The 23,368-nt window shown below is 37.6% G+C and overlaps 2 protein-coding genes and 1 long non-coding RNA gene across 5 annotated transcripts in view; 2 read left to right on the forward strand and 1 right to left on the reverse strand.

Annotated features, from left to right (window-relative positions):
- LOC107712143 (L-asparaginase) overlaps positions 1–5,918 on the reverse strand; it is a 7,906-nt gene extending 1,988 nt beyond the window's left edge. Inside the window, exons 1-6 of the mRNA XM_016517288.1 lie at positions 5,742–5,918; positions 5,406–5,501; positions 4,354–4,517; positions 3,161–3,244; positions 2,927–3,026; positions 2,777–2,839 (exon numbers count right to left, since the gene is read on the reverse strand). Of these exons, the coding sequence (XP_016372774.1) occupies positions 2,777–2,839; positions 2,927–3,026; positions 3,161–3,244; positions 4,354–4,517; positions 5,406–5,501; positions 5,742–5,852 (618 nt within the window). The 5' untranslated portion in view covers positions 5,853–5,918. The remainder of the gene's footprint in view (positions 1–2,776; positions 2,840–2,926; positions 3,027–3,160; positions 3,245–4,353; positions 4,518–5,405; positions 5,502–5,741) is intronic.
- A 426-nt stretch (positions 5,919–6,344) lies between these two features.
- LOC107712144 (uncharacterized) lies at positions 6,345–9,661 on the forward strand. 3 transcript variants are annotated; one of them, XR_001636770.1, is made up of 8 exons: positions 6,345–6,462; positions 6,945–7,031; positions 7,237–7,284; positions 7,757–7,831; positions 8,385–8,451; positions 8,981–9,049; positions 9,287–9,333; positions 9,567–9,661. It is a non-coding gene; the product is annotated as an uncharacterized LOC107712144 (long non-coding RNA). The 3 variants fall into 3 exon arrangements; XR_001636769.1 differs by having other exon boundaries at positions 6,350–6,462; positions 6,945–7,003; positions 7,757–7,787; XR_001636768.1 differs by having other exon boundaries at positions 6,352–6,462; positions 6,945–7,003.
- Positions 9,662–12,054: 2,393 nt separating this feature from the next.
- castor2 (cytosolic arginine sensor for mTORC1 subunit 2) overlaps positions 12,055–23,368 on the forward strand; it is a 20,870-nt gene continuing 9,556 nt past the window's right edge. The window contains exons 1-3 of the mRNA XM_016517287.1: positions 12,055–12,477; positions 18,196–18,266; positions 18,832–19,025. Coding sequence (XP_016372773.1) covers positions 12,365–12,477; positions 18,196–18,266; positions 18,832–19,025 — 378 coding nt within the window. The 5' untranslated portion in view covers positions 12,055–12,364. The remainder of the gene's footprint in view (positions 12,478–18,195; positions 18,267–18,831; positions 19,026–23,368) is intronic.

Raw genomic sequence — 23,368 nt, forward strand, 5'->3', positions numbered from 1 at the left:
TGTCATTTTTTACCCAATTGTTTGTTATATTTATTTGCTCAATGTCTTCTGGGGGTTTGGTTCTCTTACTGTTGTAGATAGCCCAAAGTATAACAAAAATATTATATATCTCGTCATTGTGTTTGGGCCCCCCCCTGGACGAGCGAACATAGGCACATGCCTAGAATGCCTATGCGTAAATCCGGCCCTGTTAGACGGCAATCTCTGTTGCTTGTCGTTTGTCGGAGATAGTGGAAAGCCGGCTTGAAACGCAGTGGAAACGCCAGTATGATGAGGATCGTTTTCATTTTAAAACATAAACAGCATAAATGTAGCCTTACATCTAAGGGGGCTGGGACGCATTCACATTATAGCCTCATGTGTGCGCCACATCTTTGAGTGTAACTGCTGTTAACTAGTAGGTGTGTTCGACTTGACGCGGACCGACTGTGCAGACCGATCGGTGTATTACAGTACCACGAGAGCTAAAGAGAGCAGACTGCTCCGTGCGCTTTCGAATCTCTCTCGCGGATGTCAAACACTGATCGATCTGCGCCGTACCTCTTCTAGTCGAACACACCGGCTAGTGCTGCAGGCTTAAGGCCAAAGTATACTTAGGCCGTCCGCGTCCACATTACGTCATTTTCGTCATCAGGAGGGCTCGCGGACAGCCGTGCACCCCGTCCGTGTGCAGGCAATTTTTTGAGACCGCGCGGACGGTCCGCGTACAACAGCACATGCGCGAGGTGAAAGTTGAGACAGAGCGCAAGTCAAACTGCGCCTGTGTTGAGCTCGTCCGTCTGCACTCATCCGCGGTTGAGTATACTTTGAAAGCTGTGCGGACACGGCTGAATGCGAGACGGAACGGAACGCGGAAAGTGAAGTATACCCGGGCCTTTATTGGCTCACTGACGCTGATGAGATTAACCCCTTAGGTATCGAAATTTGGTACCGAACGACGAGACGTTTTTCGATACTCGATGGTATCGAGGCAATTCGGTCGGTGCCTAAAAAGTATCGAACTCGATACCCAGCCCTACTATTTGCTGAACACGAGAAGCTCCAAACGATGTTGGCTGGATGCAGAAAACCAGCTCAATTATCTACCACAGTGTAGGGTATTGGCAAACCAAATTTAATCTTATTTTACATTTTAAAGCAGTTCGTTTCGCTCAGCTTATTTAATTGAACACACAACAATCTAGGAGTATTGATATATATAATCACTTTCATTATAATAAAAAAACTGCTAACACTGGGGACCTACACACACATTTCATGAGGAAAGTTAACGTGCACGTTATAATCAGCACAGAAGTTTCATCTGAATTGCATGTTTCTACTTTCACATTCAAATGACTTGTTGCATTTATGAATATGATCATTTTCCAGCATCAATTCTAGTAGGGTAAATGTAATTACACTTTCGAAATGGTCTGTTTTGCCCTGCCATCATTAGCTGAAGCTGTGTGTAAACAAGAAGCGGCTGCAGAGTGTGAGTTGCTCCATCTCTCTCACGCAGCCAGAGAGAGATTCTCCGGTGTTCCGCAACAACGCTTAGCTGCCCACAGATACACCTGCCTATAAATCGGCCTAATTTGCAGCACAATCGGCCGGTGCCGATTAATTAAAAAAATGTCAAAAATCAACCGATTTATTGGTCGACCTCTAGTCGTTATAGTGCTTAGCATTTTAACCGTATTTGTGTGCGTACATTAAGTATTTTTTAACTGATCAGCGACGCGCTTGTGAGATTAGTACGGAGCCCCACACATGGCATGCAGGAAAAAATAGGCAAAATCGTGTGCACGATTTGCTATTTCGTTCCCTCGATTTGCTATTTCGTTCCCTCGATTTGCTAAATCATGTGCACAATTTATAAATCGAGAGAACGAATTAGTAAATTGTGCGCACGATTTAGCAAATCGAGTGAACGATTTAGCAAATCGAGGGAACGAATTAGCAAATCGAGGGAACGAAATAGTAATCGTGTGCACGTTTTAGTACATCAAGGGAACGAATTAGTAAATCGTGGGCACAATTAATTTTTTCTTGCATGTCATGTGCGGGGCTCCATAGATTAGTTCGCGCCATTCGTAGCACGAGATTTGTTCGGTCGCGCAGCTCGGTCCATTGATCCGCACTGATGACAGGTCATGCGCGGCGCAAGCTCTGTTTCGTCCCACTTTCAGTACATTTGGCTTCCTATATGTACGGCTAAACACTGGTTCTCTCGCCCTCAGTTATGTTGCTTCTACTGGCTGTTTATTGCTGTACTGTAGATATGCAATGCAGAGAGATGTATACGCGACACCCTCTTCTGGAAACGGGGTGGGAATATGCAGCTCTTTTGCATTTAAAGCGATACACTCCAAAACAGCTCTTTTGTAGACACACCCCAAAAATGAAATTTTCCAGTTGTTATAATAAATGATCTGTTGGGTATTTTGGGCTGAAACTTCACATTCTGGGGACACCCAAGACCAATATTACATCTTGTAAAAAGGGGCATAATAGACAATATCAATTGTGAATACATACAGTATGACTTTTCCAACAAAAAGTTAGAATTTAATTTACATTTTTTGAATTGGACGAGTTGAAAAGAAGAGTGACGGAAAAGCAGTCAACAGTGCCTAGCATATGGGAACTGCCTTAAGACTAATAGAAAACCTAGCATGCATATTAAGTGTTTTGATAACTTGATATTATTCTAAAATATTGGCCAAAAAATGTATGTGTCCAAACTTTTGAGAGATTAACCATTTTAACCATGTTTTAAACTTTGTGTCCATACCTCAAGATCGGATCCATTGCGGATACAGAACTTTACCATTTCAGGTTGATCGGTACACACCGCCTATTTAAGCAAATGAAGAAAGATGAGCCAGGCTTAGATGCTTATCATAGGAACAACATTTACTTAACATCTCTGAGAAAACCTCACCACATGTAAGGGAGTTCGACCGTGAGCATCAGAAACATTAAAACTGACTCCAGCCTTCTTCCACGCCACCATCTGTTCTGTGTCTCCAAGGAATGCAAGACTGAAAAGCACAATCCAAATTGAGAAGACTACAATTATTGCTATTAAGGTTAACATGTTCATCAGACTAACACCTTTTATCAAGTGCCCTCTTTTGTGAAATTAACTTCTGTATAAAAACATAATCCCACTCACCAGCACATCTCAACCCCAAGTTCCTCTGAGGATTTTTCCAAACGTGCCCCTGCAGAAATTAACAGCTCCACCACCTCCAAACTCCTAGTGATTTAAAAGGTTCATCAGTAAACGTGGGCATGCAACAGGGTTGGAAATTAACAGAGGATTGGGGCAAAAATATAACCCTGCACAATTTCTGTTGCGATTGATGTGAAATGTGAAAAGTGGTTGACTGTGGCATTACATCTAGATCTGTTCACATTGCATCACATTTCTTTTTATGTGTTTTTTTTTTGGCAGCATTTTAACCAATCACACATATTTCTGTTGAACTTATGAATGCAGTGGCAAATCACTGACTGAATTCTGCACTCTCATAAATTATTTCATTATAAACCATGAGTGCAAATTCAAAGTAAGAAATACTTTGCACAGTGTAGACAGCTTCAATGATTAGAAAAGGAGTTTTTTCAAGTGTGCATAATTTGCGTTAGATGCAAAGTGCTTCAGTGTTTTATGCTTGCTTTCTGTATATAATTTACTCCCCGTTTAAATAGCTTTTAACTTAAATAGTTTTGTTTTTCAAGCAACTAATAAGCAATATGTAGTCTTGATTTTCTAATGCAAAAAAAGCAATAAAGGTTTAACTGTATAGCCAGAGTATGATGGGCTGTTTCCCCAAACACAAAAACATGTTTTGTATGTAATCTATTAATCAACATTAATAATCATTCTTACAATATCAAGAGCAATAATCAACAACAAAAATGTAGTCATAAAATTGCAGTCCTACCATGTAAGGAGCTCCTGTTTTTTTATACAATTGATATCCTTTATGTAGTCTATTTACTGTATATTATGCATTTGTAGTGAAAATACATGTAAGCCATATTTGAGCAACATTAAACAGTCTGTGTAAATAAACATAAATGCCATGTCAGATGTGGTTTCTGTTCTACCTTTGCAGTTAAAAGATGGCTTTTGTTTTGGTATATTATTCTAATATATTTAAGTAAATGATTACATTTAACTAACATAAAAACAACACAGAAACAATTAATAAGGTAATTATAGAAACTGCCCATACAAAGGCAGAAAATGCCCATTGAAATCAATTCCAGGGGGCAAATATTCCCCCTTAAATGGATAAGTTCATTTCTGACCTTGTTATGCAATTTACATCCAGTAAAGCACACAAATGTGATAAGTACTTGCAGCGTATGGCATCTCGAAGTGGAGTTTCTTCATAACAGTCAGTGGCATTCACATCTGCTCCCTGCTGCAGCAAGAAGCGAACAGCGTTTAAATGGCCTTCTCCTGCTGCCACATGAAGAGGCGTCCGACCGCGCTCATCACCACTTGAGACATCAGCACCCTGTCATAAGAAAAATCCACAAATATACATTTATGGTGTATATACCCTTTAAGCCCACACTTTTTTGATGTTATTTTTATTTCCAGACTTTTACACTGATGAAAATAAATATTAAAAATAAATATTGGTCAATATCTGAACAACAGATATATATACATGTATGTGTATGTATTTATATACACATGTAAATATACACAGTACACACATATTTTATGTAAACAAACTTTTATTTTGGATGCGATTAATTGCAATTAATCGATTTGAGAGCACTGTTATGTAATCATAAACTGGACTCTATATATCAAATAAACTTTGATAACACCAATTAATGTTTAAAACAAGTACAGAATTAGCTTTTTAACATGCAAAATCTTGTGAGGTTGCACGAGGTGGTCAAACCATCTTCGGCCTGATCCTATATTCCTAAAAAGTTTCTAAAACCAGGTCAGGTGAAACTATAAAACAAAGCATTTGTCTAGTCCTTTAACTTGCATTCCAGGCTGACATTTGTATTATGCAGGTTAGACCTAGACTAACTAACCATTTAATATCTTATTTAAGGCTCTTAATATCTCACTTAAGGCTCTTTGCAATCTCCCTCTACACTGCTGATATAAATATGGAATCAAAAAGATTTAATTTTTCCTATGTGTAGTATGTAATGATATACTCAAGAGACCACTGTGAATGCACTAACTGCAAACTAGAGATGCAGATCTGGTTAAAATGGAAGTGACAATAAAGTGACATACCAGAGCTACCTTATAGCAAATATCAAAAGTGAGATTGAAGAGTACACTTCAGTTGCTCTGCTGCACATCAGACTAGTACAGACATGACAGGAAACAAGCAATCATGTTGACATTTCTACAGACATGGATTCAGTACCTCTCGTAGATGTTCCTCCAGGCCAAGTATATCTTCTTCTACAGCTGAGGAGTTCAACAGATTAGGGAAAAGAGCAAGTTGGCACGCTTTCATCTCCTGAATAAAATAAAGCAATTTGAAAATGGTAACTTAGCCAGTTACTTGATGACATTTACATTTTATTTTACAAATTGTTTGTTTAATTATATCACCACGCACCTAGTCATACTAACTGACTTACTACCAACTTAATTATTACATTCAGCATACTAGCTAGCTCGTTTGTTCAATAATAAACAAATTAACGTTACTCTAATCTTTACTTTGCTTTAACTATCGTTAGCTAGTAGCACTAACCGTCCTCACGTTATTCGTTCCAAGCCAGCCGAGGCGAAGAGAAGATGCTACAGCAGACCAATATCTATAAATTTCATCAGGGATCTCTTTTCTTGACATACAACCCCCCATAATGAAAGAATAATATGCCAGTCACACAGGTTAGTAGTAAAGGTCAAGCGTACTTGCGTGAATACACTGGCGCGAAAATTAGTGAGTGTGAGGTCACGTGTCTCGCATTTGTTGAACTTTTCTTACATTTATTATTATTATTATTATTATTATTATTATATCAACGAACAAGCAACTGAATAGTTTTAATTGCTTTTTATCTAATCTTTGTGCATACAATTACAAAAAAAAGATGGACAACAGATTATTTTTCTGCTAAACAGAGGAATAATCCATTTATAAATTAAATCTCTCAACACACTTTTAGCTGAAAATATACCATATAAATGTAACATCGTTTACTGTATTATTTAAAAAGCATTTTTTTTCTCGAATACTTCAGGCTTTAGTCCAGTGCAGAGCCGTTGAGAAACTCAACGGCTCTGGTCCAGTGTAATATAAAGAGATTTGTCGGTTTTGATTGCTTAACGTTACCACAGAAACGCAGAGGAGGGCGCAGAGCCGTAAAATGTCGTAAAGTCAGATATAAAACGTGACGCTTTTCTTTCTGTGTCCTTCTCAGCTTCAACCCGCCTGTAAGTGTTCGTGAAGAAGGCTGGCTTAAAAATAGGTACTTGTTTGTTAAATATCTGTGTCTGTTATTTCAGCATTTCAGTTATCTAGATTGTGTTCTCTTAAGTTTATGATAACATTAAATAGGTTTAATGCAAAGACTTTCTAATACGTTCTAGCGAGTAGTAGCCTACACCACGTGGTGAACACTCCTGCAGACTCGTGTGCATAGAGAAAGCTACTGAACTAAAAAGTTATTTTTTCAGATTACTTTTGTAGTTAAGTGCATTAATTATCTTCCACTGTATTGATCCATTGTGGGTGATTTGGTCTTTGTGGGGGACACGCGTTTAAAGATTTATCGGATCTGGTAGATTGCCAAGCAGATAATCAAAAGCGGAATTTCTGAAATCGGCAGGTTTGCTAACATCATTGTAGAATCGTTGCAGTGATGACAATGAGGCCTGGTATATTCCCAACATGTCTCTACTGCTGTACTTTGAGGCGATAAGACTAATGTTCTTTTATTTCTCCAAACAGGAGATTCTTAGGCATCTCCATGGTGTTTGAAGTGTGTAGTAACCAACAGATGTAGTATGGTAAGTGGTTTGGATTGGTTTTTCGAAAGTAAGTGCACCGTACTAGTCACGGTCTAGTCATAATGGGCTTAGGAACTAGTGCAGTGCAAAAATTACAATTCCCTTCTCTTGCAACTCACTGTTGTGGCCACCAAATAACAGTGCTACTATTGAGAAGAGACATTTTACCACAGAAAATGGTGCATGTTTTTATCGTTTACGTGTTATTTCAAATAAGATGTGTGCACTTTCAGGTTTCGGATGACATTAATGGTCCTCCTGTGAACGGACTGGGCAATCAGGTAAGATTTTATTGGGATAATGATGAATTAAAGTTTTGTAATGATGATTGGCATTAATGTTCAACTGCTCTTATTAACCATGAAAGAGTATGTGCCATTCTGAACACTCAAACTCCTTTCATTATGCTTAAGTGTAGATTAAGTGTAGACACTTAAGTTCTTTTCTAATGTTTCCTTCTACTTTCCGGCTCCAGAACACAATGTGGGTGAATAATCCTGTGACTTAATGCATAATTTGTACCTGAGGAAGCTTCTCCTAATGGTAAATGTTACTTTTATAATTTTTTCCATTTGATAATGCTAATGTGAATTAAAGTTTTGTAATGATGATTGGCATTAATGTTCAACTGCTCTTATTAACCATGAAAGAGTATGTGCCATTCTGAACACTCAAACTCCTTTCATTATGCTTAAGTGTAGATTAAGTGTAGACACACTTAAGTTCTTTTCTAATGTTTCCTTCTACTTTCAGGCTCCAGAACACAATGTGGGTGAATAATCCTGTGACTTAATGCATAATTTGTACCTGAGGAAGCTTCTCCTAATGGTAAATGTTACTTTTATAATTTTTTCCATTTGATAATGCATTTTGGAAAACTGATTTGTTAAAGTGAGGTCTACTTGCCCCTCTCAGTAGAGCGTAGTCGTTGGAAATGCCTCTGAGATAAAGTCTGTAGTATCGCTTTACCCATGTCGCTAATATCATTAGCTTTGTGGGATAACGCTGCAGTACATTTAAATGAGCTTAAAGGGTGTACCTTAATTTGTAAGGCATAGTGAAGAACAAAATCTCACTTTAAATTTCCACTCTGTAGGTGTGATCTGAAGGATGTCCACTAGAAGGCGTAATGCATCATAATGCATTTTGGAAAACTGATTTGTTAAAGTGAGGTCTATCCCGACTTGCCCCTCTCAGTAGAGCGTAGTCGTTGGAAATGCCTCTGAGATAAAGTCTGTAGTATCGCTTTACCCATGTCGCTAATATCATTAGCTTTGTGGGAAAATTGTGCAGTACATTCAATGAGCTTAAAGGATGTACCTTAATTTGTAAGGCATAGCAAAGAGCAAACATCTCACTTGTGTAAATTTTCACTCTGTAGGTGTGATCTGAAGGATGGCCACTAGAAGGCGCAACACCCCTTTTTGGTGATTGGCGGTGTGTTAGAGGTTTGTAGTGTTAAAATGGCTTATTAGAAATAACATAAGTCAGCACTGTTGGTATCTGCATCCAGTTGTATGTCTGACTGGAATGTTCAAATGCCAGTGCTAGAGAACCTCGACCCCCTGCTCTTATTGGACCTTACGTTTGTTGTTGGGTCCTGGCGGTGGTCGAGACAAGGCCTCTTCCGGAGTTTATAAGTGCTTTTTGTTAGTATGTAAAGATGGTTGGACTACAGTATTTGTAGTGTCTGATCATTTGGTTTTACTTCAATTAATCAAGCAGCCCAAGCTGTTTTTGATGTAAACTTTCCTGCACAGCCTCTCTAGTGTGGAATGGGGTCCGTCACTGGTGTGCTTTCCATTCTCCCACATACTCCGCATGCCCCAACCCTTTACAACCCCCCGCAGTCATCCAAGACGCTCTCTGGGGAGGATAACGACACGCTGCGACTTTCTCCTTTTAGAAGCCTTGTGACATTGTTTCAATAGCTCGGTGTGTCTTGATAATCCTGACGTGTTCGTGTTGTGCCCACAGGTCCCATTTGACTAGATTGAAGAATTAATGCTGGCAGCTGATCGTACTTGCAGTACTGCAAGATGAAAAGTAAGGCATCTGTTCTTGAATGTTTCCCAGTTGCATGTACGTGATAAATTTGGTCATATACCAAGGCTTTTAGGATACATGGTTCCTGACTTGCTGTGGACATGACCAAAAATTAAAACCCATTCTAATGAGTCACTTCAGTTGTATTTCTGTTGGGATTTATTAGGAACATTTCCTTAAATGCACTTAAACTCAAAATGGGAGGTTGTACGCGTTTAATTGTTTATGCTGTTACAGGTTTGGCGTTGGAGTGAAGGGTTTCCCAGCCAGACTTTTATTGGAAGGTGAGAGTTGTTCCACATCTTTGGATCACTTTCAAAGGGGGTCAGCCACTTCTTTTTACTGGCGACCCTTAACGCTGTGATCCTACATCAGTGCCCTATGAGATGTTTTGCAAGGTTTTTTGCGAAATAAACTTGTTGTCTTTAGGGCAACACCTGATTCACTTAAAGCGGTATCATTGGCAGTTTGTATTAGCACTTTCAATACGAATACAATTTGCTTTTGTCTTTAACAGTTGGTGCTGGTGAAGAGATACTTCACAGGAAATCTGAAAAGCTTTTGCTTTGGAGTGTTTTGTGGTGTAGTTTTCAATAAATTAAGTATGAAAGATCTGTGTGGTTGAAGGGGTTTTTTTTTTTTTTTTTCTCAAAAAGGGTGAACCAATGTGAAATCCCAAATATCTCCTAACGCGAGTGTACAGTTGAGAATATAATTTGGCATTTAAACTACAGTTTTCTCATTATTAGAGCTCACCTTAGAGAGGATAACATTATGATTTGACATCTCAAAGCCACATATCCTGTGTCATGCCGGCAGGAGATTGGTTCTCAGGACTTCATGTGGGTCATGGGGTTCAGATTAAAGGATTCTCTCTGCAGAATGCAGCTTTTAGTGCTCCACTTCTGCTTTGACAAGCTGCCTTTGAGCGTGTAACTAAGCCTTAATTTGTGAGTGCTTGAATGTTCTATTGTAGTGTTTGCTCTTTGGGGAAAGTCTTAGTGTAGTTTTCATTTGTTCATAAAGTGTCTGGTTGGGAAAGATAAATTGTTCAGGCCAAGCCACAATAGACAAGGATTTTATTCACTTGAATATTTAGATTAATTGATGAATTAACTTTTACAAGCCATTTTAGTATTAATGTATTAAGTCGGTACGCAAATAGTCAAGCTTTTTGCTTTTGTCTTCAATGACAAAGGTGTAAAACTGATCCTTGAGATGAACTATGAAATATGATGTTAGGGTTCTTTAGCCTTTCCTTATTAAAATAATTTTTTATAAAGGGTATTACAGAAGGAAAATATTCAATGCTGGCTGAACAATTTCTTGACTATGAAACTAAAGATTCTCCATTCAAAATGCTATTAATGGACTAATGTCCTTTCTTTAATTTTACATATTTAAGAACATTAAGTACAGACATACCTGTTATTTATATTAAAAAAGTCCAAAGCTTGCCACTCAGTGTTTTGAGTGGTAATGCTGAAAGGAATAGCGTCTAAAGAGGAGTGCTGTCCTTTGAACTGAATAATGCCTGTCCCTGTGAGAGATCAGAGTGTCCCAGGGATCTTATCACAGCTGCACACAAAGAATGCTTGTTGTTTTATGACGCTCTGCAGCACCGTCCCTGGTTACCAGACAGCACTTGTGAATTATTAAACTTCTGCCTTCTTGTATAAGATGATGCACCCTGGGCCAGGACTTTGTCAATTAATGGGTGTCATGATGGTTATTTACTACATGTACAAATGATTTACTGCTTACTGTATGTATATTTGTTTTGTTTTTTCCCCCGTTCATGTTATAAAATTCCAACATCTGGTTTCATTCCACTTCTAATCTTTAATCTTGAAAAAGAAAAAGTTCCACCTACTTTTTTTTTGGTTTAGAAAAAGACAGGACAGATTGATATTGATTGAATCCCCCATCACATCTTTTACACAGTGAATGATTAGCAAGATGTTTAGGCTCAAGAAAAGGTCACATACTTTATAATCTAGTATTTTAGTGGCTAAACTAGGTCACCTTTAGTCTAGCAAACAACAATTTTAAGGCAGGCATTTTAATGCTAAAATACTACTTTAATAAAACTTTTTAAGAAAAAAATCTTAAAGTAAATTTTCTGTGTGGTGGGTAAAATGATCAAAATTTATATCAAACCAACATTGTCCCTGTCCGTGTGATGAAGGAGGTATAAGGTCATCTATCGCAGTGGTTCCCAACTCTAGTCCTGGAGGCACCCCAACACTGCACGTTTTGCATGTCTCTTTAATCAAACACACCTGATTCAGGTCATCAGCTGATTAGTAGAGACTCCAAGACAGGGGTGGCCAAACTCTGTCCTGGAGGGCCAGTGTCTTGCAGAGTTTAGATCCAACTTGCCTCAACACACCTGCTACAATGTTTCTAGTATGTCTAGTAAGAGCTTGATTAGTTGGTTCAGGTGTGACTGATTGGGGTTGGAGCAAAACTCTGCAGGACTCCAGGACTGAGTTTGGGCACCCCTGCTCCAAGACCTGAAATTGGTGTGTCAGAGAAAGGAGACATGCACAATGAGCAGTGTTGGGGTGCCTCTAGGACCAGGGTTGGGAACCACTGATCTTTCAAATAACCCACTCATTGGTCTTGGGGAGAGGATGCCCATCAATAACAGTTTTGTCCTGTAAATGTCAGCGGTGGCCATGGCCAAAATATAAAACAAGTTCAATGTCCAGCACATTTTTAAGCCAATTTTCAATGCCCCTCTGTTAAAGAAACGATTTGCTAATTTTAGTTGAATAAAGTGCTGAAATTTTGTCACATATTTTGAGTTTGTAATTGATTTTATATTTAAAAAAGGAAAATAAATAAATGCATGGCATATCTTACGCAAATATGACTACATTTTTAATTTTAAAAAAAATGTTTATCGATTAACTTTGTATAGCTGAACTATATTTCCCAACATGCACTTCCTGTATAATTCGTCCCGCCCCCTTTTTTGAGTGACAGGTTGTTTGTTTCACTGTTACCAGCTGCTGGCCCATTCCAATCTTTGTCGGAGTGGAAACACGGGGGCCGACAGTCCTCTTTTTTTTCTCCCTTCCCGTTTACCTCGTTGTGCTTTCTTTTATTTCACCCCAATTTACTCTCTTTCTCTCTTTTCCTCGACAGACAACTTTTCCTTTTCTCTCCCCTCCTTTCCGCTCCGTTTGAAGGTTTTAAAGCCCTAACCATAAGCTCTAGTTATTTATTTATTTATTCTTTCTTGTTTTATGAAAACGGAATAGGCAGTTATATTTTTTTAGATGTACCACAAATGAGAAGACGCAAAAGATGGAGCTGCACATTTTAGAGCACAGTTTAAAAGTAGCAAGTATAGCGAAAGAGGGCATCCAGATTTGCACTCACGGATTAATCAAACTAGCTTTTCTGCCCTCTAAAACAAGGTAAGTAGCTTCACGAATCAAGTCTGCGTTGTGTTAAGCCTGTAATGACTGTCCGTTAAATGTCTTCTTGAAGAATCTGACGCGGAATTGCATTAGCTTACCGCTACGCACCCCTTATGAGGCAGATGCGGTTCCAGCGCTTCTTTACGTTTTTAATCCAAATGTCTATTTGCTCCATGCAAGAGGCGCATGACATCATCAAGCAAGCGGTCATGGGTGTTTTGTTTCGCGGTAATGGTTGTCTGTGCGGTACATTAGCTTACCGCTACGCACCCCTTATGAGAGGCAGATGCGGTTCCAGCGCTTCTTTACGTTTTTAATCCAAATGTCTATTTGCTCCATGCAAGAGGCGCATGACATCATCAAGCAAGCGGTCATGGGTGTTTTGTTTCGCGGTAATGGTTGTCTGTGCGGTTGCTGCTGAAGTTGGTTCGACGGTAGAGGGGTGTGTGTACGTGCTCGGGGTTGTTTTTCTTCTTGTGCGGCGGTATAAAGATACGGAGGTGGATGTTGCTTTAAATCCCCCCGTCTGTGATGCTGAATGCACGATCACGTATTCAGCATCACGGCTTTGATACAGATGAAGGGGGCATCCTGATGACTTGATGTGAAGCTTATCCTTTCGGTGCTTTAATGAAAAGCTGACCTGTTTTGATCAGTTTGACAGAGATCCGTTTGAACTAAACTCAGTGGCGCTGGTGGGGAAAAAAAACCTGTAAACAACTGGAAGAGGAGAGGAAAAGTTGTGGCCTGAACATGATTTGCATGCATTTGCTGCATAGGCTCACTGCCTGTGAACAGAAATGTGCTTTAACCACCTTTTGTGTTTGGTAATGCACATTCATTGCTGCTGGTAACGTTCTGCAGTTGTTTTCTCTCTCATACTGATACACCCTCAGATGAGGGTCTTTGTGAAAGACCATCCATTCATAGAGCCTCAAATGCCCCCTTGCTGTGTTTGCATAAGCAGAGTGTGTGAGCACATCTCCAGTCCGGCTCCGGAGTCTGAACCTCAGGGAGAAACATCCTGCTCGGTCATTTAGGCTGTGGACACACACACACAAAGGCCTCTAGCTGGAGTTAAAGTGGTTAGTTTAAATGTCTGCTTTAGTGTCTTTATTTTTAAAAAATGCAGTGGTTTAAATCAGGGGCCTAATTCCCATCAGTCCCCTTTTATTTTGCATGTTTACTTGCTCTTGCGTTTCATAAATCTAATTTTCTAGGACCGTTCAGAATGCTTTATTGGTTCTATGCTTGTAATGGCTGTGATGTTCGGCATATTGTTTTGAAAAGGTCTTGCTGCATTCAAGAGACTCCAGTTAAGCAAATATCAAACAAGTAGCCTAAGTGTGATAGATACTGGCTTTGACTATTTAAAAAAAACATCAGTCGACAACAAGTTGGACATGTTTGAATCGGAAACTTTTCTTTAGAGATCAAAGATGTTTTGTCATGACTCAGAGCCTGGAACAGCAATGATGACATCACCTCCGATCGAAAGGAAAAATACTGAAAATCGCAAAGTAACGTCTCAGCAAAAACATTCAAGGTCTGCCTACAAATGCAGGGTTATTAATTTGCAAATTGAAGATTCATCACAGTAAAAAGCGAACAGCATTGCTTCAGGGTTTTCTATTGTATTCAGTGCTGTATGTCTTGCCCAGCAGGCCATGAAATCCATTTTAAGAGCTTTTTTTTTGGGGATCCAAATGCAATTTCATGTAGAAATAGCATTTATGATATGGCTTCTTTTCTGATTTTGAATCTTTGAATTGATTCTGACTTGGCAAACAATTTTATGCGGATAGGGGGATACACTTGTTTTTCTGTTTCAGAGGCACAGCTTGAATCAACTTATTTAGTGGCTGTTTGTGAAGTGTCTCAGAGTGATGCAGAATGCGCACAGAACAAGGGGAGCTCTGGAAATAGTTGCTTACAGTTTGAAACATTGTTGCCAGCCCTTGGGTTTCACTCTTTGTCCAGCTAGGAGATTTTGTTTACTCAGTAAGATACAATGAAACAGTTAACCAAATGCAATGTCACCATTGAAACAAAACAAAAAACTAAATATATTTAAATATATTAGTGCTTTATTAAACATAGTGTGTGTGTGTGTGTGTGTCTAAACTTTCTTAAATAAAAATGTTTACTTGAGGTGCAAACTGAACGGTTTAAGTCTTGTTGTCTGAGAAATGTAATGAAATTGAGTGTATACTTCAAACAAGAACAAATATCTGTCAATGGGGTATGAAAACTAGTTTTCCCTTTGAATTAGTGAGTATTTTTGAGTATTTTTCTCTGGCCCCATTCATAATATTTTTACAGTTTTAATCATAAACTGACTTTATTTTAATCAATTTCCCAGAAAACAAGTCATTTTGCTTTTCAATATATCTGGATTTAGAAATCTTTAGACATTTGCACTGGAAAAAAAGACAAAATTACTAAGAAAGAGCATCACTTTTGCAGTGTGATCAGAAGGTATGGTGGAAATGATTTACACATTAAAGTAAAAGGTAATGGAGATCCATTGGAAGTTGTATTTTCAAACATTGAAGTGTTGCTAAACTTATTGTCTCTTTACGCATTTACATTCACAGAACATATTGTCATGTTCCCTTCAATTTATTGCTTAAATTGTCTTTAGCTTAAAATGGTATAAAAGATTTACATTTACCTTCAAAAAACAAAAACAGAAACCCTGTTAAAAATAGAATATATTTTTCAATGTTTCAGGTGTCTATCTGTTGGAAGTTCAGTAAGCCTAGTATTAAGCATTACAGTCATCACAACAAATAATAATAATAACTGGGCCTTTTTACTCTCTTAATAGTTGCATTTGGACTTTTTGTACAGAATTCTGTGGTGCGCGTTATTCCAAAGACAAAATGTCTTTGTAATGCTAAATCAAGAAGTATTAACTTGCTCCACCTCTGAAACTCCTTTTCGGCTGATGTCAACAAGACTTCATGTTTTTTAACCCCTCCAACCATCTGGCTCTCTTCTAGTTTGTATCATATCACAATACAATCAATTCCCAGTGGATAAAATCAAGTATGGGCCTACATTCTTCTCATTTTACTCAGAAATACATAATGGTACAGGAGTAAAATGCGAATCATTTTGATTTTGTTTAGACTTTGAATGTTGATTTTCACAAACCAACAAACAAGTAAATAAAAGCTTTGTATGAACCAAAAAATATTTTATTTAAAAAAAAAAAACTTCTTAAAATATCTTCTTTTGTGTTTCCCAGAAGAAAGAAAGTCTTACAGTTTTGGACATGAGGGGGTTTCATTTTGGTGTGAACCAATTGCACAAGTTGTGTTGTCTATAATAATAATAATAATAATAATAAAATTGTTCTTCTCCCCCAGTGGCTTTCACTGGGTGATGTTATAGTGTGATGTTTTTAGACTTCAGGTAAGCAGTCTTTATTTCCAGCAAAATTACAGGATAAACAGGAACGGCTTATAAATTCAGGGATTCTCCCATAAAAATGGAAATAAAAAGGAAGCGGCAAACATATTTTTAGATAAAATGCTGGAATCAATAATTATTTTGTTGTGCGTTTGAAAATAAGTTTCAATGTTTGTCCTCAGAGACCTCAGGAACGGTTGTTAGGAGCACATTTCTGAGCAGAGACTCTGAGCGAGTGAGTCATAGCCTGTTGAAGATTTCCAATGGAGATGTTTTGTTGTTCTGATTTAAGGGCATAAGACCTGCCTCTATGATTATTGCTTTGATTTATTTGCTCATCTCAGGACTCAAATTAGTGTAGATCCATCAAATCTCTCTCCACACTCGGTAACTCAAATTCAGCTCAAAGCGGAATGAATTCTTAGTGCTGCAGAAAGGTGGATTTTTACATAGAAAAATAAGTGAGTCTATTGCACAGCATCTGAGCATTTCCTATTTTCCTATCCCTGCTTTAAATAATAAAACAATTCAAGCAGTACTTCATTAATACCATACTTTAGATATCTTTCTGTACTGCAATGCTATGTCATTTCACCTTTAGGCTGAAGGGGATTTCAAATGATCACACAGCACCAGAAATGTCCGACACCTTGCAAAACCCTTTAAAAAAATCCCCCTTCCCCCCCAGCACCACTTTGGCAGTATCAGATAAGATGCTGCTATCCAGAGTCAACAAGTCACCTGCTTTCCCCCAGAGGCAAAATGATACACTGTGGGTGGGCAGGCCCATAAATAAGGACCCCTCTTACCTGGTGTCTGGAGCCGTTTGGGGTGCACACGTAGCGTTATGAGCCAGCTGTGGCTGCCTAGCATTTATGCAGAAATGTATGTAGGCTTATATTTGCACAGGCACATTCAGCACAGATATATTTTTCCTGTTTTGTCATCTTTGGGGAAATAAATTATATTGTGTGTGTGAAAAGCCGATAAAATCAGCATTTAGCTGAACAATTATATTCCTGAATGATTCATTTAGAGAATTTGATATAAGAATTAATTTGATACGATTATGACATCAGGGTGACATGGCTGTCCTCCTGATATCATAATAAAGAAAAAAAGAATGAGTTTCTTAAAATGAAAAATACTTTAGATTTTGCATAAGCCTTTATTATTATTTCATAGGGAAAAACGTATTTTAACAACAGCTTATTAATATTGGTGAGGATAAAATGCAAAGTCATCACAGTAACTGACAATTTCTGGAGGGACTTGGCAAATATAGCCACACCACCCCCACATATGGTCACATGGCGCAACTCCTCGAAAACCTTATAAGCATGCCTATTATTAACGTATTGGCTGTTTATTAGTACTTATAAAGCACATATTCTGCATGACCATATTCTACATTCCTAATCCTACCCAATACCTAAGCTTAACAACTGCCTTACTAACTAACCGTTAATAAGCAGTAAATTAGTAGTTTGAGATAAATGTCATATAGCAATGGTTTGTAATAGCAAGAGTTGGACCTTAAAATAAAGTGTGACCAAAAATATTTATAATACATGAAAATAATGATTAAGATATTTACACTTAAGCTTATGTATTCGTAGTGTAAGGAAACTTTTTACTGCATGGTTACACCACGTGACATTTTAGAATCATTAAAGTTCTTTTTCTAAGGTTAGTAGTTTTGGGATTTCTCTACGCTGGTCTTGGTTATTCTTCTATCTTTCATGTCCATTCAGAAACAGTGCACTAAAGTTTAAAACTTTAAATCCCTAAGCCTGAGCAATTGACTGTTTGGTATTTATCTATGAATTGTTCATTGACATACAAAAATGACATTTTCCCTTTAAAGAAAAAAAATTTTTTACTTCTAGGTTACATCCACTGATCTGTATAATGACTGTGTGTGTGTGTGTGTGTGTGTGTGTGTGTTCTCTATTATAGATCAGTGGTTACATCATTAAATTAAAACTTTTCTTGAAAATGGTACTTACTGTCTAAATTCTTTATGATGTTCTTCTGGTCCTTAGTTATGACCTGTTGCTTGTCTCTCTCTCTCTCTTTTTAAACTTACAAAATTGTCCATTCAATAATGCGTCAAAGTTTAATTTTTCAAATCCCTAAACCTGAGCAAAAGACCTGCATGCGGCCTGTGATCTCTGTGAGGCTGAGTAAATTAATGTTCATAGAAGCTTCTCAGGAATATGTTATTAACTTCTATTCATTACTCTGCTCCTCCTTGGCTCATAATTTCCATCTCTTTCTCTCTTTGCTTCTTTCCAGATGTAAGTTCTTTAGTTTAACCGAAACTCCGGAGGATTACACCATTATCGTGGATGAAGATGGCTTTAAAGGTAGGTCTTGTGGTTACTCTTTTACTAAGAGTGCAGTGGGTTTAGTGCAGCGGGGCAAGATTAAGTCATGTAAAGTATCACAGATTCTCTATAATTCCTTGTAGCTTGACTCACTGCCAATGTTTGACCACATATTGCTCCATCAGTGGTCCCCCCCACATTTCCATTATGGGTTACTAGAGGCTAAGCTGTCAGTGGCTTTGGTTTTGAGGTTGATTAAGTGAATCCATGTCATTACACACTGGTTACCAAGGTGAAACCCGTTTGTAGCCATGGATACCAGAAGCTCTGTGTTGCGAAACGGGTACAGGTATTTTAAAATCCCCGGATATTTGTGAGTTTGTTGCCAGCTTTTCTGGCCATATTTTTTCTGGAGAATTATAAATCTGAAGCATGAAAGTGGTAGAACATTTTTCTGGTCCCGATCTTCCCAGTGCTATAAATTCATGTTTGTTCGCTTTGAGACCATTTTAATGTTCTCAAAGTGCTAAACATCAACAAAATCTTATTTTTCCAAGAAAACAGAACAAAACTATTGGTAACTCGTTTCTATTGTCTGTTTCAGAGCTGCCGGAGTCTGAGTATCTCAGTGTGGCCGATGCAACTTGGTTGGCTCTTAATGTGGTGTCCGGGGGTGGAAGCGCTACCAGCTCTCAACCAATCGGAGTAACAAAAATCGCAAAATCAGTCATCGCCCCATTGGCAGACCATAATATCTCCGTGTTCATGCTGTCAACATACCAGACTGATTTCATATTGGTGAGTGTCACAGATGCTTAGACTATAGAGAGCAAGTTGCCTAATTATTATATTCTAAATTCATGTACTATTTGCATTTCCCCCAGAATTAAGGAGTTGTTTTTTAGTCAGTTATTTTTCTCCATTAAAACAATTGACACACAAAGAAGCACATGACACCCTCATATAAGTAAGGAAATTCATATGTAAGCATCATTTATATTTACTGAAAAACTAATTTCAGAGATTTTAGCATAAACCTAGTTCAGGGGTCATCGGTTAGCTTGGTTCCTTCCGGACTGTGAGACAATGGGCTCACCATTTCTACAGTTTAAGTGAGCAGTGCAATCAAACAACAGAGCGGTTCACACCATAAGTGTGCTTAGAGTTGTAATTTTTAATATCTAGCTCCATAGTTGGTGCTTTTAAGCCCTTTTTGTTCCATGTACATTGCTTCTCTCCCTTGCTAAAAAAGTAAAGCGATAACTGATTAAAAAAAAAAAAATCATGGTAACACTTTATTTCGATAGTCCACTTTAGACATTCTATTAACAGTAAGTAACTTAGCAACTACATGTCAACTAGCAGTTAGTAGAGTATTAGTAGACTGTCTGCTTAATATTTTCTAAAACTTTGCAAATTAATGAGAATTAGTTGACATGTAGTTGACGTAGTTACAAAGTTACTTATAGTTAATAGAATGTCTAAAGTGGACTATCGAAATAAAGTGTAACCAAAATCATAACTTGGTTATTTTAACAACAGCAGTGCTGAGCAATACAAGAACTTGATCCTTTTGTCAAAACACTGTAGAAACAAGAATGCAGCAATATCAGATGTATTTGACTCAGTCCATTAAATTAATCAAGTTTGTGAAAAATTAATGGAACCTTTACACAAAATTTTTCAACTACAGTTAGAATTATTATTTTAGCGTTTCATCAAAAACAATGTTCTAACTGGCATTGATCCAAACCCGTTCCTGGAGGGCCAGTGTCCTGCAGAGTTTAGCTCCAACCCTAATTAAACACACCTGAAGCAGCTAATCAAAGTCTTCAGGATTATTAGAAAGATCCAGGCAAGGGAGTTGGAGCTGGCTGAAAATAAACTCTGCAGGACCTTCGCTCTTCAAGAGCAGGATTGGACACCCCTGAATTATATCATTTCTAGCATGGATGGGCAAGGAGCAGACTGTATAAAAACAAGAAGAGATACTTTGAATTTACTAGTTAGCTTGGTGATTTGGTTTTTGCTAATGCTAAAATGTAAAAACAATATGCTAATAGTCCTGATTAAACAGCTGATCTTACATTTTAATATTTATATCCAGTTTGGCTCAACTGATGATGAAATATCTTAATGTTTTTGGAGAAAGAATCTTATACACAACAGCTTTGGCTCAATAGCTTTAGCCATGATGACTATTTTGACTTTTTTTTTCTTTTATAAAGTATTACTGCTGATCACATGAAAATGTATAACTATTGCAAAAAAGTTCTATCCCCGGACTGGGATAGAAAATACAGAGACTGGACCTCTTTTAAGTTTAATTTAACACCCCTGACCTAGATAAAGTCTGTGGGAAAAGTTTTGTTCTCTCTTGTGTGATTCACTTCACTTTTGGCTCATACGGCATCGCATAGAATTGTCTCTGACTTATTCTGGAGTTTACACTTACTTAGACAACCCTCATTACTTGAACTGTAGGAAATTATATGAATCCACACATAAAGAACTAAAAATCAATATAAGGATAAAAAAAATGCTATCCACCTTATTTTTCCTGTAGGAGCAGGCACGGCCATTTATAAATTTAATGTGTTTGGCTTCCTGTGTGATCTGCTTCCAGCTATTTTTAGCTGTTCAAAACTGTGTGTTTTGCTGCTTGATATTGCAAACTGTTATGTCTTGCCATATTATTTTAATGTATTATCTTAATTATGAGCACACTGGCTCGTAGTGCAAACAGTTTTACCATTTACTACACTTTGTTGTTCTTGTTATTTCCCTACAGCGGCTAATGAACCGGAAGTCATTGACAGAAAACAGCTTACTTCCGCATTAAAATATAACACAAGAATATTTTGACTTTTTTTTTCTTTTATAAAGTAAAGTAAAGCTGCTGATCACATGAAAATGTATAACTATTGCAAAAAAGTTCTATCCCCGGACTGGGATAGAAAATACAGAGACTGGACCTCTTTTAAGTTTAATTTAACACCCCTGACCTAGATAAAGTCTGTGGGAAAAGTTTTGTTCTCTCTTGTGTGATTCACTTCACTTTTGGCTCATACGGCATCGCATAGAATTGTCTCTGACTTATTCTGGAGTTTACACTTACTTAGACAACCCTCATTACTTGAACTGTAGGAAATTATATGAATCCACACATAAAGAACTAAAAATCAATATAAGGATAAAAAAAATGCTATCCACCTTATTTTTCCTGTAGGAGCAGGCACGGCCATTTATAAATTTAATGTGTTTGGCTTCCTGTGTGATCTGCTTCCAGCTATTTTTAGCTGTTCAAAACTGTGTGTTTTGCTGCTTGATATTGCAAACTGTTATGTCTTGCCATATTATTTTAATGTATTATCTTAATTATGAGCACACTGGCTCGTAGTGCAAACAGTTTTACCATTTACTACACTTTGTTGTTCTTGTTATTTCCCTACAGCGGCTAATGAACCGGAAGTCATTGACAGAAAACAGCTTACTTCCGCATTAAAATATAACACAAGAAAAATAACAGCAGTATATACATGACAAACACAAGCCAGTCTATTGGAAAAGATTATATAAAAAAACAAGCATATTAGTGGTTAAAATACAGATTCACAACTTCTCCATTCTATTGCACAAGTTGAAACTGTCCTTTCATATAAGTACATGGTATATGACATTGTCTCATTACTATTATATGGTCAAACTTATTACATAAACTATACATAAAGTCAATCCTGAGCAACTTGTCACTTCTCTTTTCCTTTAACCAACCCATGTACCATGACCACAGCCAGTTGCTGTCATCTCAGCACATTTCTACTTTGTGTGTGTTTGTGAACACATGGCCAGTCTATCAGTGGTGGAACGGTCACCAGAGCCTGTTTATGAAAATAACAAGCAATGTGGGAGCGATGGTAATCTGGGGGTAGTTATGTAAAGAGGATAAAGCCTGTGGATCAGCAGCCGCTTGGTGGAATTTACCGGAAAGTTCACGTTCCACACCAGCTGCTCCCAGCCAGAGGAATAATCACAGAGCTTTATAGAACGAGAGGAGATGACCTGCCTCCTGTGCTCGGCCACTGGAGAGGCCATTTCCTTCTCATTCTCACCCTGTCCTTCGCTCTTGGCCTGGTTACTCAAAACTTTAAGAGCAATTCAGAAATGCCCGTCTGTATCCGGCCCATCAGGCCTAGAGCACACAGATGTCTCCTTCACTTGGATCACTAAAAAAAAAAATGTGAAAGAGAATATTGTCTTCCAGAGGAGTTGTTGATGGGTTTAAGCTTTGCAGCCCTGGAAAATACTCACTGTTGTGTAAGGCTGAGCTAAATAGCTTTAAACATATTTCTAGATATTATGTTTCCTGTAGTAAAAAATTTATATAATTAAAATGCATTTAATTCATACTAAGTATAGTTCAAATCTATTAACATATTTACTGACATATAGCTCGAGACTTACTGATATAACAAATTGATAATTTAACTTTATTTGGAGTACTATTTGTGCACATGTCTTAAAGGGGTCATCGGCAATGTTGGGGGTAACGCATTACAAGTAACGCGAGTTACTTGTCATGGGATAAATTTTTTTCAAGTAACCAGTAAAGTAACGCATTACTACTTAATTTACAAGAGAATATCGGAGTTACTTTTTCAAATAAGTAACGCAAGTTACTTTTTTTTTTCCAATTTATTGATTGACAGCTCTCCTGTCCCCATGTTGAGAGAAATCAGAAGATATTACTGTAGTTCTAAAATAAATATGAATGTGCATTAATTCATCTCTCACACAAAAAAAAAACAGATTCAGTATTCCTCAAAATGAATAAAAATAATGCAACTCAAGGCTTATTCATTTCACTTTTAGTGTGAAAAGGCTTTTATATTTGACAAAAATATAACTTTTTTTATTTTAAAAACAAACAAGCAAGCCCTGTCCAGATTTAAAAAGTAACGCAAAAGTAACGTAACACATTACTTTCCATAAAAAATAACTAAGTAACGTAATTAGTTAGTTTTTATGGAGTAAAGCAATATTGTAATGCATTACTTTTAAAAGTAACTTTCCCCAACACTGGTCATCGGAGCAATATACAGTAAATAAATCAATAAATGCACTGCTCTCTTGTCTCCTCT

This window comes from Sinocyclocheilus rhinocerous, unplaced genomic scaffold (genome assembly GCF_001515625.1).
Source record: "Sinocyclocheilus rhinocerous isolate Xijiao unplaced genomic scaffold, SAMN03320098_v1.1 scaffold1319, whole genome shotgun sequence".
NCBI classification, from domain to species: domain Eukaryota; kingdom Metazoa; phylum Chordata; class Actinopteri; order Cypriniformes; family Cyprinidae; genus Sinocyclocheilus; species Sinocyclocheilus rhinocerous.